The following is a 14,592-nucleotide window of genomic DNA, read 5'->3' on the forward strand; positions in this document are numbered from 1 at the left end:
ATTACAAATGATTTGGTGCTAAATTTATGCACTATGACATTTGGCTTTTATGCAATCATTTTTTTTTTCTTTAAAGATGTTAACACTACCTGATATTAATCATAATGTTCCATTATGTTGATTGCTTGTAATAGGAAGAAAAGGGGTGTCTTCCTGTGCAACTGACACAGCTAGGCTTTGACGGCAGGCCTCCACAAGGTCTACCCTTTTGATTCCCTTTAACTGAATTCTGTTCATCAATTGTTTTTGTTTCATGGGTGGTGGGAGGGGAAAGGGGAATTCAATGCATAAAATAAGTATTTCTAAGGGCTCAGTAGAAATTTCTACCATAGGGATCATTTCATGCATTTATTTTTTCATTTAGTCTTTGCTGTTATCTGTCCCTCATCTTCATAACTCAGCAGTGGATTTCTCAAGTCCTGAGATGTAAAGCAGAAATGTAATTTAATTCTTTAGAGTGATATTTGGATTATTTATGGATATTTCCAAAATAGTCATTTATGATTGGCCCTTAGATTTGGCTAGCAGTTAAGATTTTTTTAATCAAAATACTCTAATTCAAAAAATGTAAATTCTCTTCATATGTGGAGTCTTAATGTTTAGGTGAGATTGGGTTTTAGGGTATTATGACGGTGATCTCTGTATTCCTTTGACTTAACTTTTGAAAAGCTTTTATTGGGCTTACTGCCTCAGCAGGGTTGGCAGAAAGAGAAAAATATGAATTGTATCTTCAGCAAGCTAAGGCTATCATTTTACAGGTGGGGAAAGGAGTAGAGGTTAGTAAATAGGTAATTTAGGTAACAAAGTATCAAAAAGGAAGCAGGGTAATAGCATAAGCTGGCTAAATAGGGTGAAGTTATCATTGAGATTGTTGCTTCTTACTGGTATATTTATGGTGGATTTTTAGTTTTTTAAAGATCTTTTTAATTGGTTGAGAATTAGCAAGAGGATATATTCCAAGTAGTAAGAAGTGCATTGTTTTGACTTAGTAAAATTTTGACAGTGTCATGTCTGTAAAATTCAAAGTTTTTAGGGTAGTATGTTCTCAAAAGTTAATTGAAAATTTCAGTGAATCAGAAACCTTTTTTGCCTATTTATATTTTTCTGAGACCTAGACCTATAAAGGGATTGTAAATGAACAGGTTAGAAAGTTTCAGTATTTACTGCTGGTTATGAAACCCTTTAATGGTGTCAAATTTGTAATTTCAGAATTTTGCTTTGGCCTTGTTTTTATTTTGGAAGTCTTTTTAAGGAATGTTCTGCAAATGTAGGATTTTAGTTGAAATGACAAAATTTTCTTAAAGTATGAAATGTTAAAATGAAAGAGAACAGCAAAAACATTTACTATTTGAGCACAATGTAGTTTGGGACAGTCTATATTGTGCTTTGGATAAAATGAGCATTCACATGATCCCTTTGGTTGAAATACTAATGCTCCTATTTTATTGTGTGATGACTAACCATTTTAAAGATGAACTCTTATTCTCAGCCAAAACTTGCAATCTGAAGTTCTATGTCTATATATGAATGAGTTTACCTTTCAGGTATTATAGCTCATTCTTCCCTACTTAAGACAATTGAAACATACCACACAGTTTTGTCCCTTTTCTTCCTCCTGTCTATCCACACTAATTGGTCATGGTAATAATTTTGGGTAGTAACTCCTATAGCATTATAAATTGTTGTGAATGTTGTTGACTATTTAGAGTGAGTAATCAGCAGGAGGGACAAAATGGCTTGAAAGTGGTATCTGTATTAACTTTCTTACATTTTTAGTTAAGACTTTTATATTTAGGAAGGAATACCTGAAAGGTAAAAACAGATTGCAACATGCGTTTGTGTATTATTTTTGACTGTGCACAAAAGTTTATCTTTAAATTAGTAGAAATAGCAAATGTAAGGGTGGGATTAAAATTTAAAATTAAACCCGTGGGCTGTCTTGCTGCTCCTTAAGTAACACACCAGAGATGTTTATAAACACTTTTATAGAAAGTATCTGTGACAATACTTTAATACTTGGCCAAGAGCTTACAACTCCTAGAGGATGGTAGGAAGCTTGAGAGCATCCAAGCTGCTAAATTCTTAGGAGCCTGGTCGTGTTAAAGTACGTGAGCCGATGAGCAGTCATTTATGCTGTGAATTCATATCTGGCTGCTACTTTTCCTTCTACAGATAAGCCCATTTGGCTGCTAAAGGGCTTTTTATTTGGTTCTTCCTCCTGGTGTGAGCATGTATAAACAGCAGGACGTTAAATAGAGTAGTAAACAATAAAATGAGGAAAATGCATGAAAACTCAGTATATGGGTGAATAGATCCTTGTTTAATATATGTAATTAAACTTGGTAGCATAATGTTTTTGAAACTTTAGATGTAAATGTGTGAATGTCTGTCCATTTGTGAATCCTGAAAGTTGCCAGTATTATAGCAATATATTCACATGTTTCTATTCTCCAATTTTCAGTATTATGGACTACAAATTTTGGAAAATGTGATAAAAACAAGGTGGAAGATTCTTCCAAGGAACCAGTGTGAAGGTAGGAAAATGTTTTAAAGACTTGTAAATTCAGAATTGTATTAGTTTTGGCATTTTTATTATAGTTGAATATTGGGCAGGGGGGGCGGTGGTGTTAAATCTTCAATAGTTTAATAGCTCTGATGGAGATTACTGCTTTCATCAAGTGGGAAGGCACGTTCTATTTATATTTGGGGGCAGGGGAGGGAAAAGGTTACTTTTTGGGGGAAAGAGGAGACCAGAGTGGTCAAACTGTTCACAGTAAATGCTGTGATGTAAAAATATGTATCAGCTTGTAGTTAGTTAATCAGGACCATGACTGAAGTGAATGAAATTTGAATATGTGTTCTTATACATGGTTATAAAAAGTTTGCCTAATGGTAACTCATGAGTAATAAGTATTGTAGCACATTAAATAGTACATAAACTTAACAGAGCAAGGGAAAAATGAAGTTTTAAAAATCAAAAGATTGGGGTGCCTGGGTGGCTCAGTCAGTTAGGTGTCCAACTCTTAATCTCCACTCAGGTCTTGATCTTAGGGTTGTGAGTTTGAGCTTCATGTTGGCGCAGGGCATGGAGCCTACTTAAAATTAAAAAATCACAAAGCTTTACCTTTGGAAATTCTGTGCCTGCTTTAGAAGAGATCAGCTTCTACAGTAGGGAAAGAAAAGAATGAAGATGTGATGATGCCTGCTATTGATACTTAGCTTTTGCTCTTCTACAATCTCAGTAAAGGTAGTCCTGCTTTAAGACACTTGGAGCAAGCTTAGTCTCTTGGAGTATATTGATAAAGTTACTTCCAGTTTTCACATACTGCCTCTATCACCTACTCTATATCACTTGTTTGTTTAATCTCTGAAAAATACATAAATATAAACCTGGACTTTACAATGGGGAGTATGCTACTACTGGTGGCATTTTTTTTTTTCCTATTAAAATCTATCTCCTTTCTTTGACTGTTGATCTTTTTTTTTGTTATTTTTTATTTTTTTATTTTTTTTTTATGTAGTGTTCCATGATTCATTGTGACTGTTGATCTTTAATATGTCTTATCTCTTGCTTTCTCTTGTCATCTTTGTGGTGGGAGAGTGACCTGGATTTACAGAGCTAGTCTTTCTCTAGAAAGCTGGTATCTTTTTAGCATGTTCAGAGGTGACTAAGCCAGTTTTTAATGGCAGTATCCTTACTGTACCATAAACCATAGGGTAAGAATGACCGTATAGGGGGGAAATGGTGCCTCCAAGAAAGGTTCCTATTTAAATGTTTTATTTGGGGTTGAAACCATTTTAGATGATGTGTGACCTCAGAAGTTAATGAGTACAGTTTGGCTGTGTGGCCCAAATAGATCTCCATACTTGGTCACTGCTCTTTAGGGATCTCAGATGCACTTCTTGTTGCTCGGCTGCTATTGATTGGTTAAGCCCCTCTTCTGTTTCTAAATACCTAGATCTCTGCCTCTTACCACATAAGAATTGTACTAGATGATCCTTCAACATTTTTTCCAGCTTTAAAATTAAACGATTTAAATGATCCTGGTTTATCAAAGTCATGGTTCTATTTGTTACTGAAAAAATTAGAATTAATTGTCTCCCTGAGGATTTGGCATTTTTAGCTTTCTACATGAATGTAAGTAGTGTGTTTTGGTTTTTATCCTAAAGTCACAGTAGCTCTCATATTTATGTATAAATATCAAATGTACACATACTCCAGGGTGCATAAGACTGTTCTTCTAAAAATTTATTATGTTTGAAAAAACTGGAGAGGTGACCGTTCCGCCTGACTTAAAAGAGAGTTCTGTTTTATGTATTCTTTTCTGTGTTGGTGAGATACTTCTTTGTTTCTCTGCAAACAGTACAGTTGGCCCCTGAACAGCATAGGGGTTAGGGGTAACAACACCACCACCACCCCCATGCAGTTGAAAATCCATGTATAAGTTTTGACTCTCCAAAACATAACTAATAGCCTACTGTTGACTGGAAGCCTCGCCAGTAACAAAGTTGATGAACACCTATTTTGTATATAATATTTATTACATGCTGTATTCTTATGTACTGTAACATTTCTAGGGAAAAGAATATTAAGAAAATTGAAGAGAATAGACATTTACAGTACTGTACTGTATATATATTTTTAATGCACGTATGAGTGGACCCGTCCAGTTCAAGCCCATGTTGTCAAGGATCAGCTGTTATTTATAAAAAAGATGTATCAGAATCACCTTTCTCTGGGTTTTTCTCAAGGCTAGTAATAAGATTAAGTACCTGAAGTTACTCTACTGCTCACATAATAGTTGCCATTTTTAGTGAGGTCATTATTTGTAGGAAAAAGTGTGATATAACTTCTAGAATCTTTCACACGCTTGATAGAAGAGCATGTAAGGGGCTCCTGGGTGGCTCAGTCGGTTAAGTGTCTGACTTGATTTTAGCTCAGGTCATGGTCTTGGGGTCATGCGATAGAGCAGCATTGGGCTCCACACTCAGTGTGGAGTCTCCTTGTCCCTCTCCCTCTTCTCCTCCCCACCGACTGCGTGAATGCCTTGCTTTCCCCCTCTCTCTCAAATAAAATCTTTTTTAAAAAGAACATGTAAAATATATCCCAGAGAATGTTTGTGAACTCTAGATTTAGATAGACAAGCTGCATTTAGCGATTTGTTTTTAAGGTAAAACGTTAGAAAATAAATTCAGTACTATATTAATTTATAATTATTTTAAATGTTATCAGTCCTGAGAGGCTTCTCCAATCTTAAGATTTTTGTATCTCACAAAAAACACTAACATTTCTGAATGTTACTTTTCCTTCATCTTTAAGTAACTTTTTTTTTTTTTTAAGTTTCTTTTTTTTAAGATTTTATTTATTTGAGAGAGAGAGAATGAGAGAGAGCACATGAGAGGGGTTAGGGTCAGAGGGAGAAGCAGACTCCCTGCCGAGCAGGGAGCCCGATGCGGGACTCCATCCAGGGACTCCAGGACCATGGCCTGAGCCAAAGGCAGTCGCTTAACCAGCTGAGCCACCCAGGCGCCTCATCTTTAAGTAACTTAAGTATTGGGAATAGAGTTGTATAACCCACATAATAGTATATATTTTTGTCTATAACTCTTATTCTTTTAAAACTGTCTCCACTTGTTGGGTATTTCTTGTCCAACTTAACATATATATTTATCTGGTACATATAATGTGTATCTGCTTTGTACAAAGCAGTAATAGGTATTAAGGCTATGCAAATATATTCCTATATCACAGTGTTACAGGTGGGAAGATACACATGGATGTAGAGAAAAAGTTAAATTAGGAAAATATAATGAGTGCTTCTCTTGCTAAAAGAGGGGAATGATGGTCAGGTTGGGCCCTTTAATTAAACAAGCTCCTTCACACAAATGGCAGTGCTGGGTGTATTTTAAATGAAGAATAGGTTTGACCACACAGACAGCAAGCCAAAATAAGTTTTTTAATCTGCTTTCAGGTTTTTCTCCATAAGTATATGTTAATTTTCTTCTTTTTTTTTTAAGGGTAATGGCATTTTCAGTTTAGCCTTTTTGTCTAAAGCACTTTTTTGCCAGGAAAATTCCTGACGATACTAGACTTATGTTAGATGCCCCTTAGTGTATCCTGTTCCAGTGGCTCACAAATGAATAAAATTTCAAAAAGAAAATACACAACAGATAATAATTAGCCAAGTAAAAGTGTTTCAAAAACATTAAATTAGAAGATTTTAATTTTTAAAAAGGGAGGTATGGTTTCATAATAGAACATTTTAACAGATTTAGACAAGTAGTACAAAATTTACTAAATTTCTCTGGTTTTTATCATTTTGCTTTAGTCCAGAAAAATATTTTCATTTGGTGTCTTCCCTGCCCCCGCAATCCCCCAAATACAAGCTTAATGATGTTAGGATCCAAGAATGTTAATTGCATTCCTTTTTTCTTTTTTTTTTTTAAGATTTTATTCATTTCTTCGTTTATTTATTTGAGAAAGAGACCAAACATGAGTATGATGGGGGAAGGTGGGAAGGGCAGAGGGAAAGGGAGAAACAGGCTCCCGCTGAGCAGGGAGCCCAGTGCTGTGCTCAGTCCCAGGACCTGGGATCCTGACCTGAACCAAAGGTAGACACACCCCTGTTGATTGCATTCTTTTTTATTATTATGATGATGATGATGATGATGATGATGTTACGTTAGCCACCATACAGTACATCATTAGTTTTTGATGCAGTGATCCACAATTCATTGTTTTGTTGATTGCTGCATTCTTATTCTTGGTATATAATTACTCAATTAGGGAATTACTGTTGTTAGTGTTTCCCAAGTTTACTTCATTCCTCTACTTTAAGGACCTAATGAGTTCCCCAATATTTTTGCTTATACATATATGTAAATTATTTACATGTAATCTTTGAAGTTTGAAGTGAACATTTGCATGGTGAATTATTATAGGTCAGAGACTTAATTTTTCACTGAGGAAAAAATTTTTAACTAAAAAAAAAACTTTTTTTTTTAAGTATAGTTGACACATAGTGTTTTATTAGTTTCAGGTGTACAACATAATGCTTGGTCACCACAAGTGTAGCTACCATTTGTCACCATACAATACTATTAAAATATCATTAGCTGTACTTTCTGGACTGTACCTTTTATCCCTGTGATTTATTCATTCTGTACTAGAAGCCTGTACATTCCAGTCCCCTTCACCCCTTTTGCCCATCCCCCTAAACATCTCCCCTCTAGTAACCACTAGTTTTTTCTGTATTTATGGGTCTGTTTCTGCTTTGTTTTGTTTTTGTTTCTTAGATTCCACATACAAATAAAATGATATGGTAGTCTTTTTCTGTCTGACTTTATTCACTTAGCATTATACCTTCAAGAACACTTTCTTTTTTGTGGTTGGGTACTATTCAGTGTGTGTGTGTCCCACATCTTTATCCATTCATCCATCGATGGACACTTAGGTTGCTTCCATATCTTGGCTATTGTAAGTAATGCTGCAATAAATGTCTGGGGTGCATATATCTTTGTGAATTCGTGTTTTCATTTTATTTGGGTAAATACCCAGTGGTGAAATAACTGGATCATATCGTAGTTGTATTTGTAATTTTTTGAGGAACCTCCATACTGTTTTCCACAGTGGCTGCACCAGTTTGCATTCCCACCAGCAGTGCACTAGGGTTCCTTTTTCTCCATATCCTCACCAACACTCATTATTTCTTGTCTTTTTTATTCTAGCCATTCTGACAGATGTAAGATGATCTCTCATTGTGGTTTTGGTCTGCATTTCCCTGATGATTCATGATGTTGAGTATCTTTTCATGTGTCTCTGCCATCTGTATGTCTTCTTTGGAAAATGTCTATTCTAAAGTCCTGCCCATTTTTAACCAGATTTGGGAGGGGGACTTGTTGAGTTGTATAAGTTGTGCATTTTTTATATTAATCCCTTATTGGATATATCATTTGCAAATCTTTTCCCATTCAGTAGGTTGCCTTGTTTTGTTGATGTTTTCCTTTGCTATGCAAAAGCCTTTTGTTTTGGTGTAGTCCCAATAGTTTATTTTTGCTTTTGTTTCTTTTGCCTGAGGAGATATATCTGGAAAATATTGCTAATGCCAAGGTCTTGAGTTTTCTTCTAGGAGTTTACAGATTCAAGTCTCATACTTAGGTTTTCAGTCTATTTTGAGTTTATTTTTGTGTGGTATACGAAAGTGGTCCAATTTCATTCTTCTGCATGTAGGTGTCCAGTTTTCCCAGCACCATTTATTGAAGAGATTGTGTGTTTCCCCATTGTATATTCTTGCCTTTCTTGTCATAGATAAATTGACCAAATACGCATGGGTTTATTTCTGGGCTCTCCATTTTGTTCCATTGATCTATGTAGAAGGGGAAATTTTAATATGTGGAATAGAATAATTTCCAAATAAGGACTGGTTGCTAGTTACTGAAGTGATTAAAGGTGTACCAGGACTGTCAGTGATGTTGATTCTCTGTCTTGGTTGCACATCCGTCTTCATTATCCAGGTAATCCCCCTCCCTTTTTAAAAATTTCTGTATTTGGATTATGATAAAGAAGGGGGAAGCCCCCTTTGACCGTCCCTGGAAAAAAATTTATCTGTATAAAGGTAGCATTTTGTTTTGTTTTTTAAACCAGATGATTTAATGTGTTAAGGTATATGGCTTATAGGTCATTGCATTTCATGAGATAAATGAGAACTTGCTGATACTGAAAAGAAGAATGGTGAATTTATGATTAGTCCAAAGTGATAAAGTCATAATTGGACATTTTGGAAGTTTGGTTGCTTAAAGGTACTTGGGCAGTTAAAGTTTGAGTTACGCATGTCTCTTTTAATTCAGAAAGTTGGTAAACCAATCAGTTGCCCATAAGGTTTTACTCAGTGCATGGTTAGTATGATCTTGCATAAGATACTTTACCTCTCTGAATCTTGACTGCCTACCAACCTTATTGGGATATGAAAGAGGTAATGTGTATAAAGCCTTGTGCACCACTAAGTGCTAAGTATGAATAAACCCAGCATGCGTGTTGCCAGTCTTTTTCCACAAAAATACCTTCATTTCACCAAATAACCATGTATTAGTCTCAGATCACCTTGAAATATCTGCAGTAGCTTCCTAACTGGGGTTCCTAATACCTACTTTTCTGTGTCCCTTATATTTACCACAAACGATTTCGCATGGTATTTTTTCTTTTTTTCAGACAAGGTGATTTAATGCAAGGAAATTGACAGGTTTGGTAAGGCCAAGAGAGGGCCATTCAGGTAACGTAGATGTTAGTAAACACAGGAGGCAGCTACTAACTTTGGGGCTGGGGGAACAAAAGGAAAGAGATGGTTGCCAGAACCTAGAAGCTGTTTAAGTGTACAATTTGATAAGTAAGCATATACCCATGAAACTATAATCAAGAACTTTCACCTATGTGATTGCCTTCTTTATTACCCTTCCTCCTCCCCAGTCTTGGCTGGATCATATGGTAGGCGTATGTTTAACTGCCAGACTACTTTGTAAAATGGTTGTGTCGTTTCACATTCTCACTAGCAGTACAGTTGACCTGTGAAAAAGGTGTGAGGGGTTAGGGGAACTGACCCCCTGGCAATCACAAATCCATGTAAAGCTTTCGACTCCCCCTAAATTTAATCATTAATAGCCTACTGATGACTGGAAGCTTCACCAATAATAGTCAATGAACATATATTTTTGTATGTTATACGTGTTTTATACTATATTCTTATTCTTACACTAAAGTAAGCTAGACGAGAGAAAATGTTCAGAAAATCATAAGGAAATAACATTTATAGTACTGTACTGTGTTTATAAAAAAAAGACCAAAACCCACAAATAAGTGGACCTGTGTTGTTCAAGGGTCAGCTGTAATTATTGAATCTTTAATAAAGTAAAGGTTGTTTTGTGATGAAATATACGTAATGATACTTACCACTTTAAGTGTATGGTTGAGTGTCAAATAAGTCCATTCACAATATTGTACGACCATTATCACTATCTCCAAGATTTTTTCATCATCCCAAATTGAAATTGTACCTATTAAACATTAACTCTCCCATTATACTGACTCCCCAGTCTCTGTTAACCACTGTTACACACTTTCTGTCTCTATGAATTTGCCTATTCTAAGTAACTCATGTAGGTGCAATCTTTTTTTTTTTAAGATTTTGTTTATTTGAGAGAGAGAGCATGAGTGGGGAGAAGCAGACTCCCCACTGAGCCACCCAGGCACCCCATGCAGGTGCATTCTTAGCAGTATTTGTTTTTTTTTGTCTGGTTAATATCACTTAGCTTATGTTTCCAAGGTTCATCCATATTGCAGTCTTCAACAGTATCTGAATTTCGTTTTTGTAAATGGCTGGATATTCCATTGTATACCACATTTTGTTGACTGATTTATCTGTAGGTGGATAATGATGCTATAAACTTAATAATTCCTATGTATTTTTTATACTTTTATACCTTATGTCTATATTTTTTATACTTTATAGTTGTGTAGTATCTGAGGCCATAACCGTTTCAAGAGTAATCGATGGGGGCGACTGGGTGGCTCAGTCAGTTAAGCATCTGCCTTCTCAGGTCATGGTCCCAGGGTCCTAGGATCAAGCTCTGTGTCAGGCTCCCTCCTCAGCGGGGAGTCTGCTTCTCCCTCTATCCCTCCTCCCTGCTTGTGCACGCGTGCTCTCTCTCTCTTAAATAAAATCTTTAAAAAATGAGTGATCTTACAGCTCATTTCTCTTAAAATTACTAAACACGTAGATAATAAATTACAGTGCAGTTCTAGCTTATTTTGTTGTGAGCCCTAGGTTAAGAATTCATGCTTTTGAATTGAATTAAGCTGTTTGTCTCTCATTTTGCTGTTCTCTCAATTATTTCATTGAGTAAGTAGGAACCATACTCTAGAGTCATCTGGACCAGAAGGTGTAAAGAGGATAGATAGGTATATTTTAGTGTCTGTCTTTCTGTTTGATCAGTGTTGTGTTGGTGGTTTAAATGGACAGATACTTGTAATACACATTTGGCAGGGGAACAGAACCTTACTTAAAATTAAAATGGCTTTGATGGAGGAATGTATCAGAATCGCATTATGAGATGTTAGAGAGTAAACAAGTATTTAAAGTTGAATTGGAGGGACCCCTGGATGGCTCAGTCAGTAGAGCATATGACACTTGATCTGAGGGTTGTGAGTTTGAGGCCCATGTTGTGGGTAGAGTTTACTATAAAAAAATAACAAATAGGGACACCTGGCTGGCTCAGTTGGAAGAGCATGTGACTCTTGATCTCGGGTTGTGAGTTGGAGCCCCATATTGGGTGTAGAGATTACTAAAAAATAAACTTTCAAAAATAATGAAGTTGAATTGGATACTTGTAAGTATTGCACAATACTTGGAACTGGGGTGAACTTTGTTTTGTCTGTAGTTTTACTTTCATAATAGTGTGTTAAGACTATTCATTTTCTCTAATACATGAAAATCAGCCACTGTGAAAGGAAATCAGGATGTGTAACTTTTTAATTCAACATATTTTGTAATTTGTTTAGGAATGCAATTATTTTTTAGTAGGTAGAATCACGTATTGAAGTTACTTCATGGCAATCTATCACTGATAATATAGGATGGTAAGGTACAACTTTATGATTTAAATTTTGAAAAGTAGGGCTTTGGGGGCACCTGGGTGACTCAGGTGGTTAAGTGTCCAACTCTTGATTTCAGCTCCAGTGATGATCTCAGGGTCATGGGATTGAGTCCCATGTGCGGTGTTGGGCTCCGTGCTCAGCATGGAGTCTGTTTGTCCCTGTCCCTCTGCTCTTCCTCCCGTTCTCTCTCTCAAATAAATTAATAAAATTTTATTTAATAAAATCTTACTATTTAAAAACTTTTTTGATTAATTTATTTTTTAAGATTTTATTTATTTGCCAGAGAAAGAGGGGGAGAGCACAAGCAGGGGGACCGGCAGGCAGAGAGCGAGTGAGAAGCAGGCTTCCCACAGAGCAGGGAGCCTGATGCGGGGCTCAATCCCAGCACCCTGGGATCATGACCTGAGCTGAAGGCAGACGCTTAACCGACTGAGCCATCCAGGTGCCCCTAATAAAATGTTTTTTAAAAAATGTAGGGCTTTTGCTTTCATGGGAATATGGCACCATCAGTAAGTTGTAGTCAGTATAAGTTGTCATATTTTAATGTGTTTTAGTGAGGGTTGCCTGGTGGCTCAGTCGGTTAAGAGTCTTGATCTCAGCTCAAGTCTTGATCTCAAAGTGGTGAGTTCAAGCCCCGCATTGGGTTCCATGCTCGGCATAGAGCCTACTTAAAAAGGGAGGGGGGAGTACCATTTGTAAAGGGTTTCAGTGAATCCTCTATGAAAATCAGGTTTGGTAATGCATTTCTTTTACCCTTGTCATTAAGAACCACCTTTTTTTTTTAAAGATTTTATTTTATTTATTTGACAGAGACACAGCGACAGAGGGAACACAAGCAGGGGGTAGTGAGAGAGGGAGAAGCAGGCTTCCCGCCGAGCAGGGAGCCCGATGTGGGGCTTGATCCCAGGGCCCTGGGATCATGACCTGAGCCAAAGGCAGACACTTAACGACTGAGCCACCCAGGCGCACCCTAAGGACCACTTTTTAAAAAATGTTCCTAGGGGATAAGATTATTAATATTGCCATGTGTAACTTGAAAGATGATGTGTAACTTCTAAGACAGGATGGGGTTTTATTTATTTATTTGGGGGCTTATTTTAAACTCACCTTTTCAGCTAGCTGAGGTTGATACTATCCACTTCTTAAGTGTATGGTGGGACTATTTGACATTGCTCTTTTTAAGTGGGACTGTCAAAGGTCAAAGATACTTTTCTTGAGCGTGAGAAAATAGTTGGACTATAAAAGGTAAATGCATAAACTCTGTGATTTGGAAAATTTACATGTCATAATCTGCCTTCCCCTGACTAGTTAGACTTTTTTTTTTTTTAAATACTAGTATATCTTGTTTTAATGAAATTGTATGTGGCTGGGGGTTTTATTGGGAGTTTTTGGTTTTTTGTTTTGTTATTTATTTATTTTATTTATTTATTTGAGAGCGTCCCCGGGCGCGTGCACACGAGCTGGGGCAGAGGGAGAGGAGGGATAAGCCTACTCCCTGCTGAGCGGGGAGCCCTAGTCAGGGCTCCATCCCATGGCCTCATGACCTGAGCTGAAATCAAGAGTCAGACACTCAACCGACTGAGCCACCCGTGTGCCCCATGCTGGTCTCTTTTTTAAATAGCACCTTTCAGTAATTTGAAGTTTAATTTAAACTTTTGCGGTGAGTTTTTGTTCAAATTGAGAAGAATAGGATGAGGGGCTATAAATAAAAGATAACTGGGGTGCCTGAGTGGCTCACTTGGAATGGATTTGGGAAAGAAGTTAACAGTACTTAATGAAATAACCTTTGTACCTAGCAGTAGGAGATTCTAGACAGACACTTTTATGTGCAGCAGTACTTGATCAGAAAAGTGTTGTTCTTTGGGGTGCATGGGCAGCTCAGTTGGTTAGGCATCTGCCTTCAGCTCAGGTCATGATCCCAGAATCCTGGGATCAGCCCCGCATCAGACCTCCCTGCTGAGCAGGGTGCCTGTTTCTCCCTTTCCCTGCCACTCGCCCTGTTTGTACTTTCTCTCTGTCAAATAAAGAAAAGGTGTTGTTCCAATGTTCTGAAGGGATTGAAGTATGATCATTGTAGAGTGACATTAAATTAAGATTGTATTGTCTGTGGGAAATTTCCTTTTTTTTTTTTTTAATTATTTCACTTTTTTTCTTGTTTTCATCTTTTACCCTTTGCTCCATCTACAGGTGAACTTCAGAAGCCTCTGAAAAAGAGGGAGAAGATACTTAATTGATTTAATTGGTAACAGAAGAGTTGAAGGATCTGTTTGATCCTATTTTCCTATTCTCTGAGGCTGAAAAAAGCCTCCAGATATATACATTCCAACTAGAAGCAGCAATAGTAGTTTTAGACATTGTCCTCATTCCTTAATTACAAATTAAGAAGAAAACTATTAAATCTCTCATTGTATGGTATTGTCATTCATTTAATCTGAGAAGGCAGTATTTTTGTTTCTGTTTTTAGGCTCTGTGTTTCCTGTGTTAAGAGGTTTCAGAGGGATGCCTGTTACTCTTTATATTTGTTTCGAACTGCCGTTTCCTCAGTTTTTTAAAGAGGCCTTAGTGATAGTAATTTATGTGTAAAGAACGGAAGGGCTAGCCATAGAATTATGTTTTGGTTAAATCTTCTGGATATTGAGGACATGTGGGATTATTTTGTGGGTTGCCCTAAATAATTGGTATAATTTAGCTTGTTTTTAAATATTGATGCATAGTTGTCATTAATTTTAGGTGTACAGAAGCACTCTTTTAAAAATAAATTTGATTCTCCTAATTGTTTCCCCTTTTTTACTGCCTTAAACTAGACCTGATTTTGTGTCCAGAGGCTCTTTTATTATTTTAAAATAATTTTATAGACTGTAAAAATGTTCCCTGAAAGATATAGAATGTACCTAACACCTTTTACCTTATTCTAGTATTAACAACTTAAACAACCATAATAAAAT

General features: G+C 36.5%; 1 protein-coding gene across 3 annotated transcripts in view; it reads left to right on the top strand.

Moving 5' to 3' along the window:
• XPO1 (exportin 1) overlaps positions 1–14,592 on the top strand; it is a 45,478-nt gene that overhangs the window by 10,673 nt on the left and 20,213 nt on the right. For 2 of the 3 annotated variants that reach the window (XM_032410899.1, XM_032410900.1), the window contains exon 4: positions 2,462–2,534. In XM_032410899.1, coding sequence (XP_032266790.1) covers positions 2,462–2,534 — 73 coding nt within the window. Of the gene's footprint in view, positions 1–134; positions 199–2,461; positions 2,535–14,592 lie in introns of all 3 variants that reach the window. The other variant, XM_032410901.1, reaches the window with a different exon arrangement.

The sequence above is a fragment of the Phoca vitulina genome, unplaced genomic scaffold (assembly GCF_004348235.1).
Source record: "Phoca vitulina isolate PV1807 unplaced genomic scaffold, GSC_HSeal_1.0 scaffold12, whole genome shotgun sequence".
Lineage (NCBI taxonomy): Eukaryota > Metazoa > Chordata > Mammalia > Carnivora > Phocidae > Phoca > Phoca vitulina.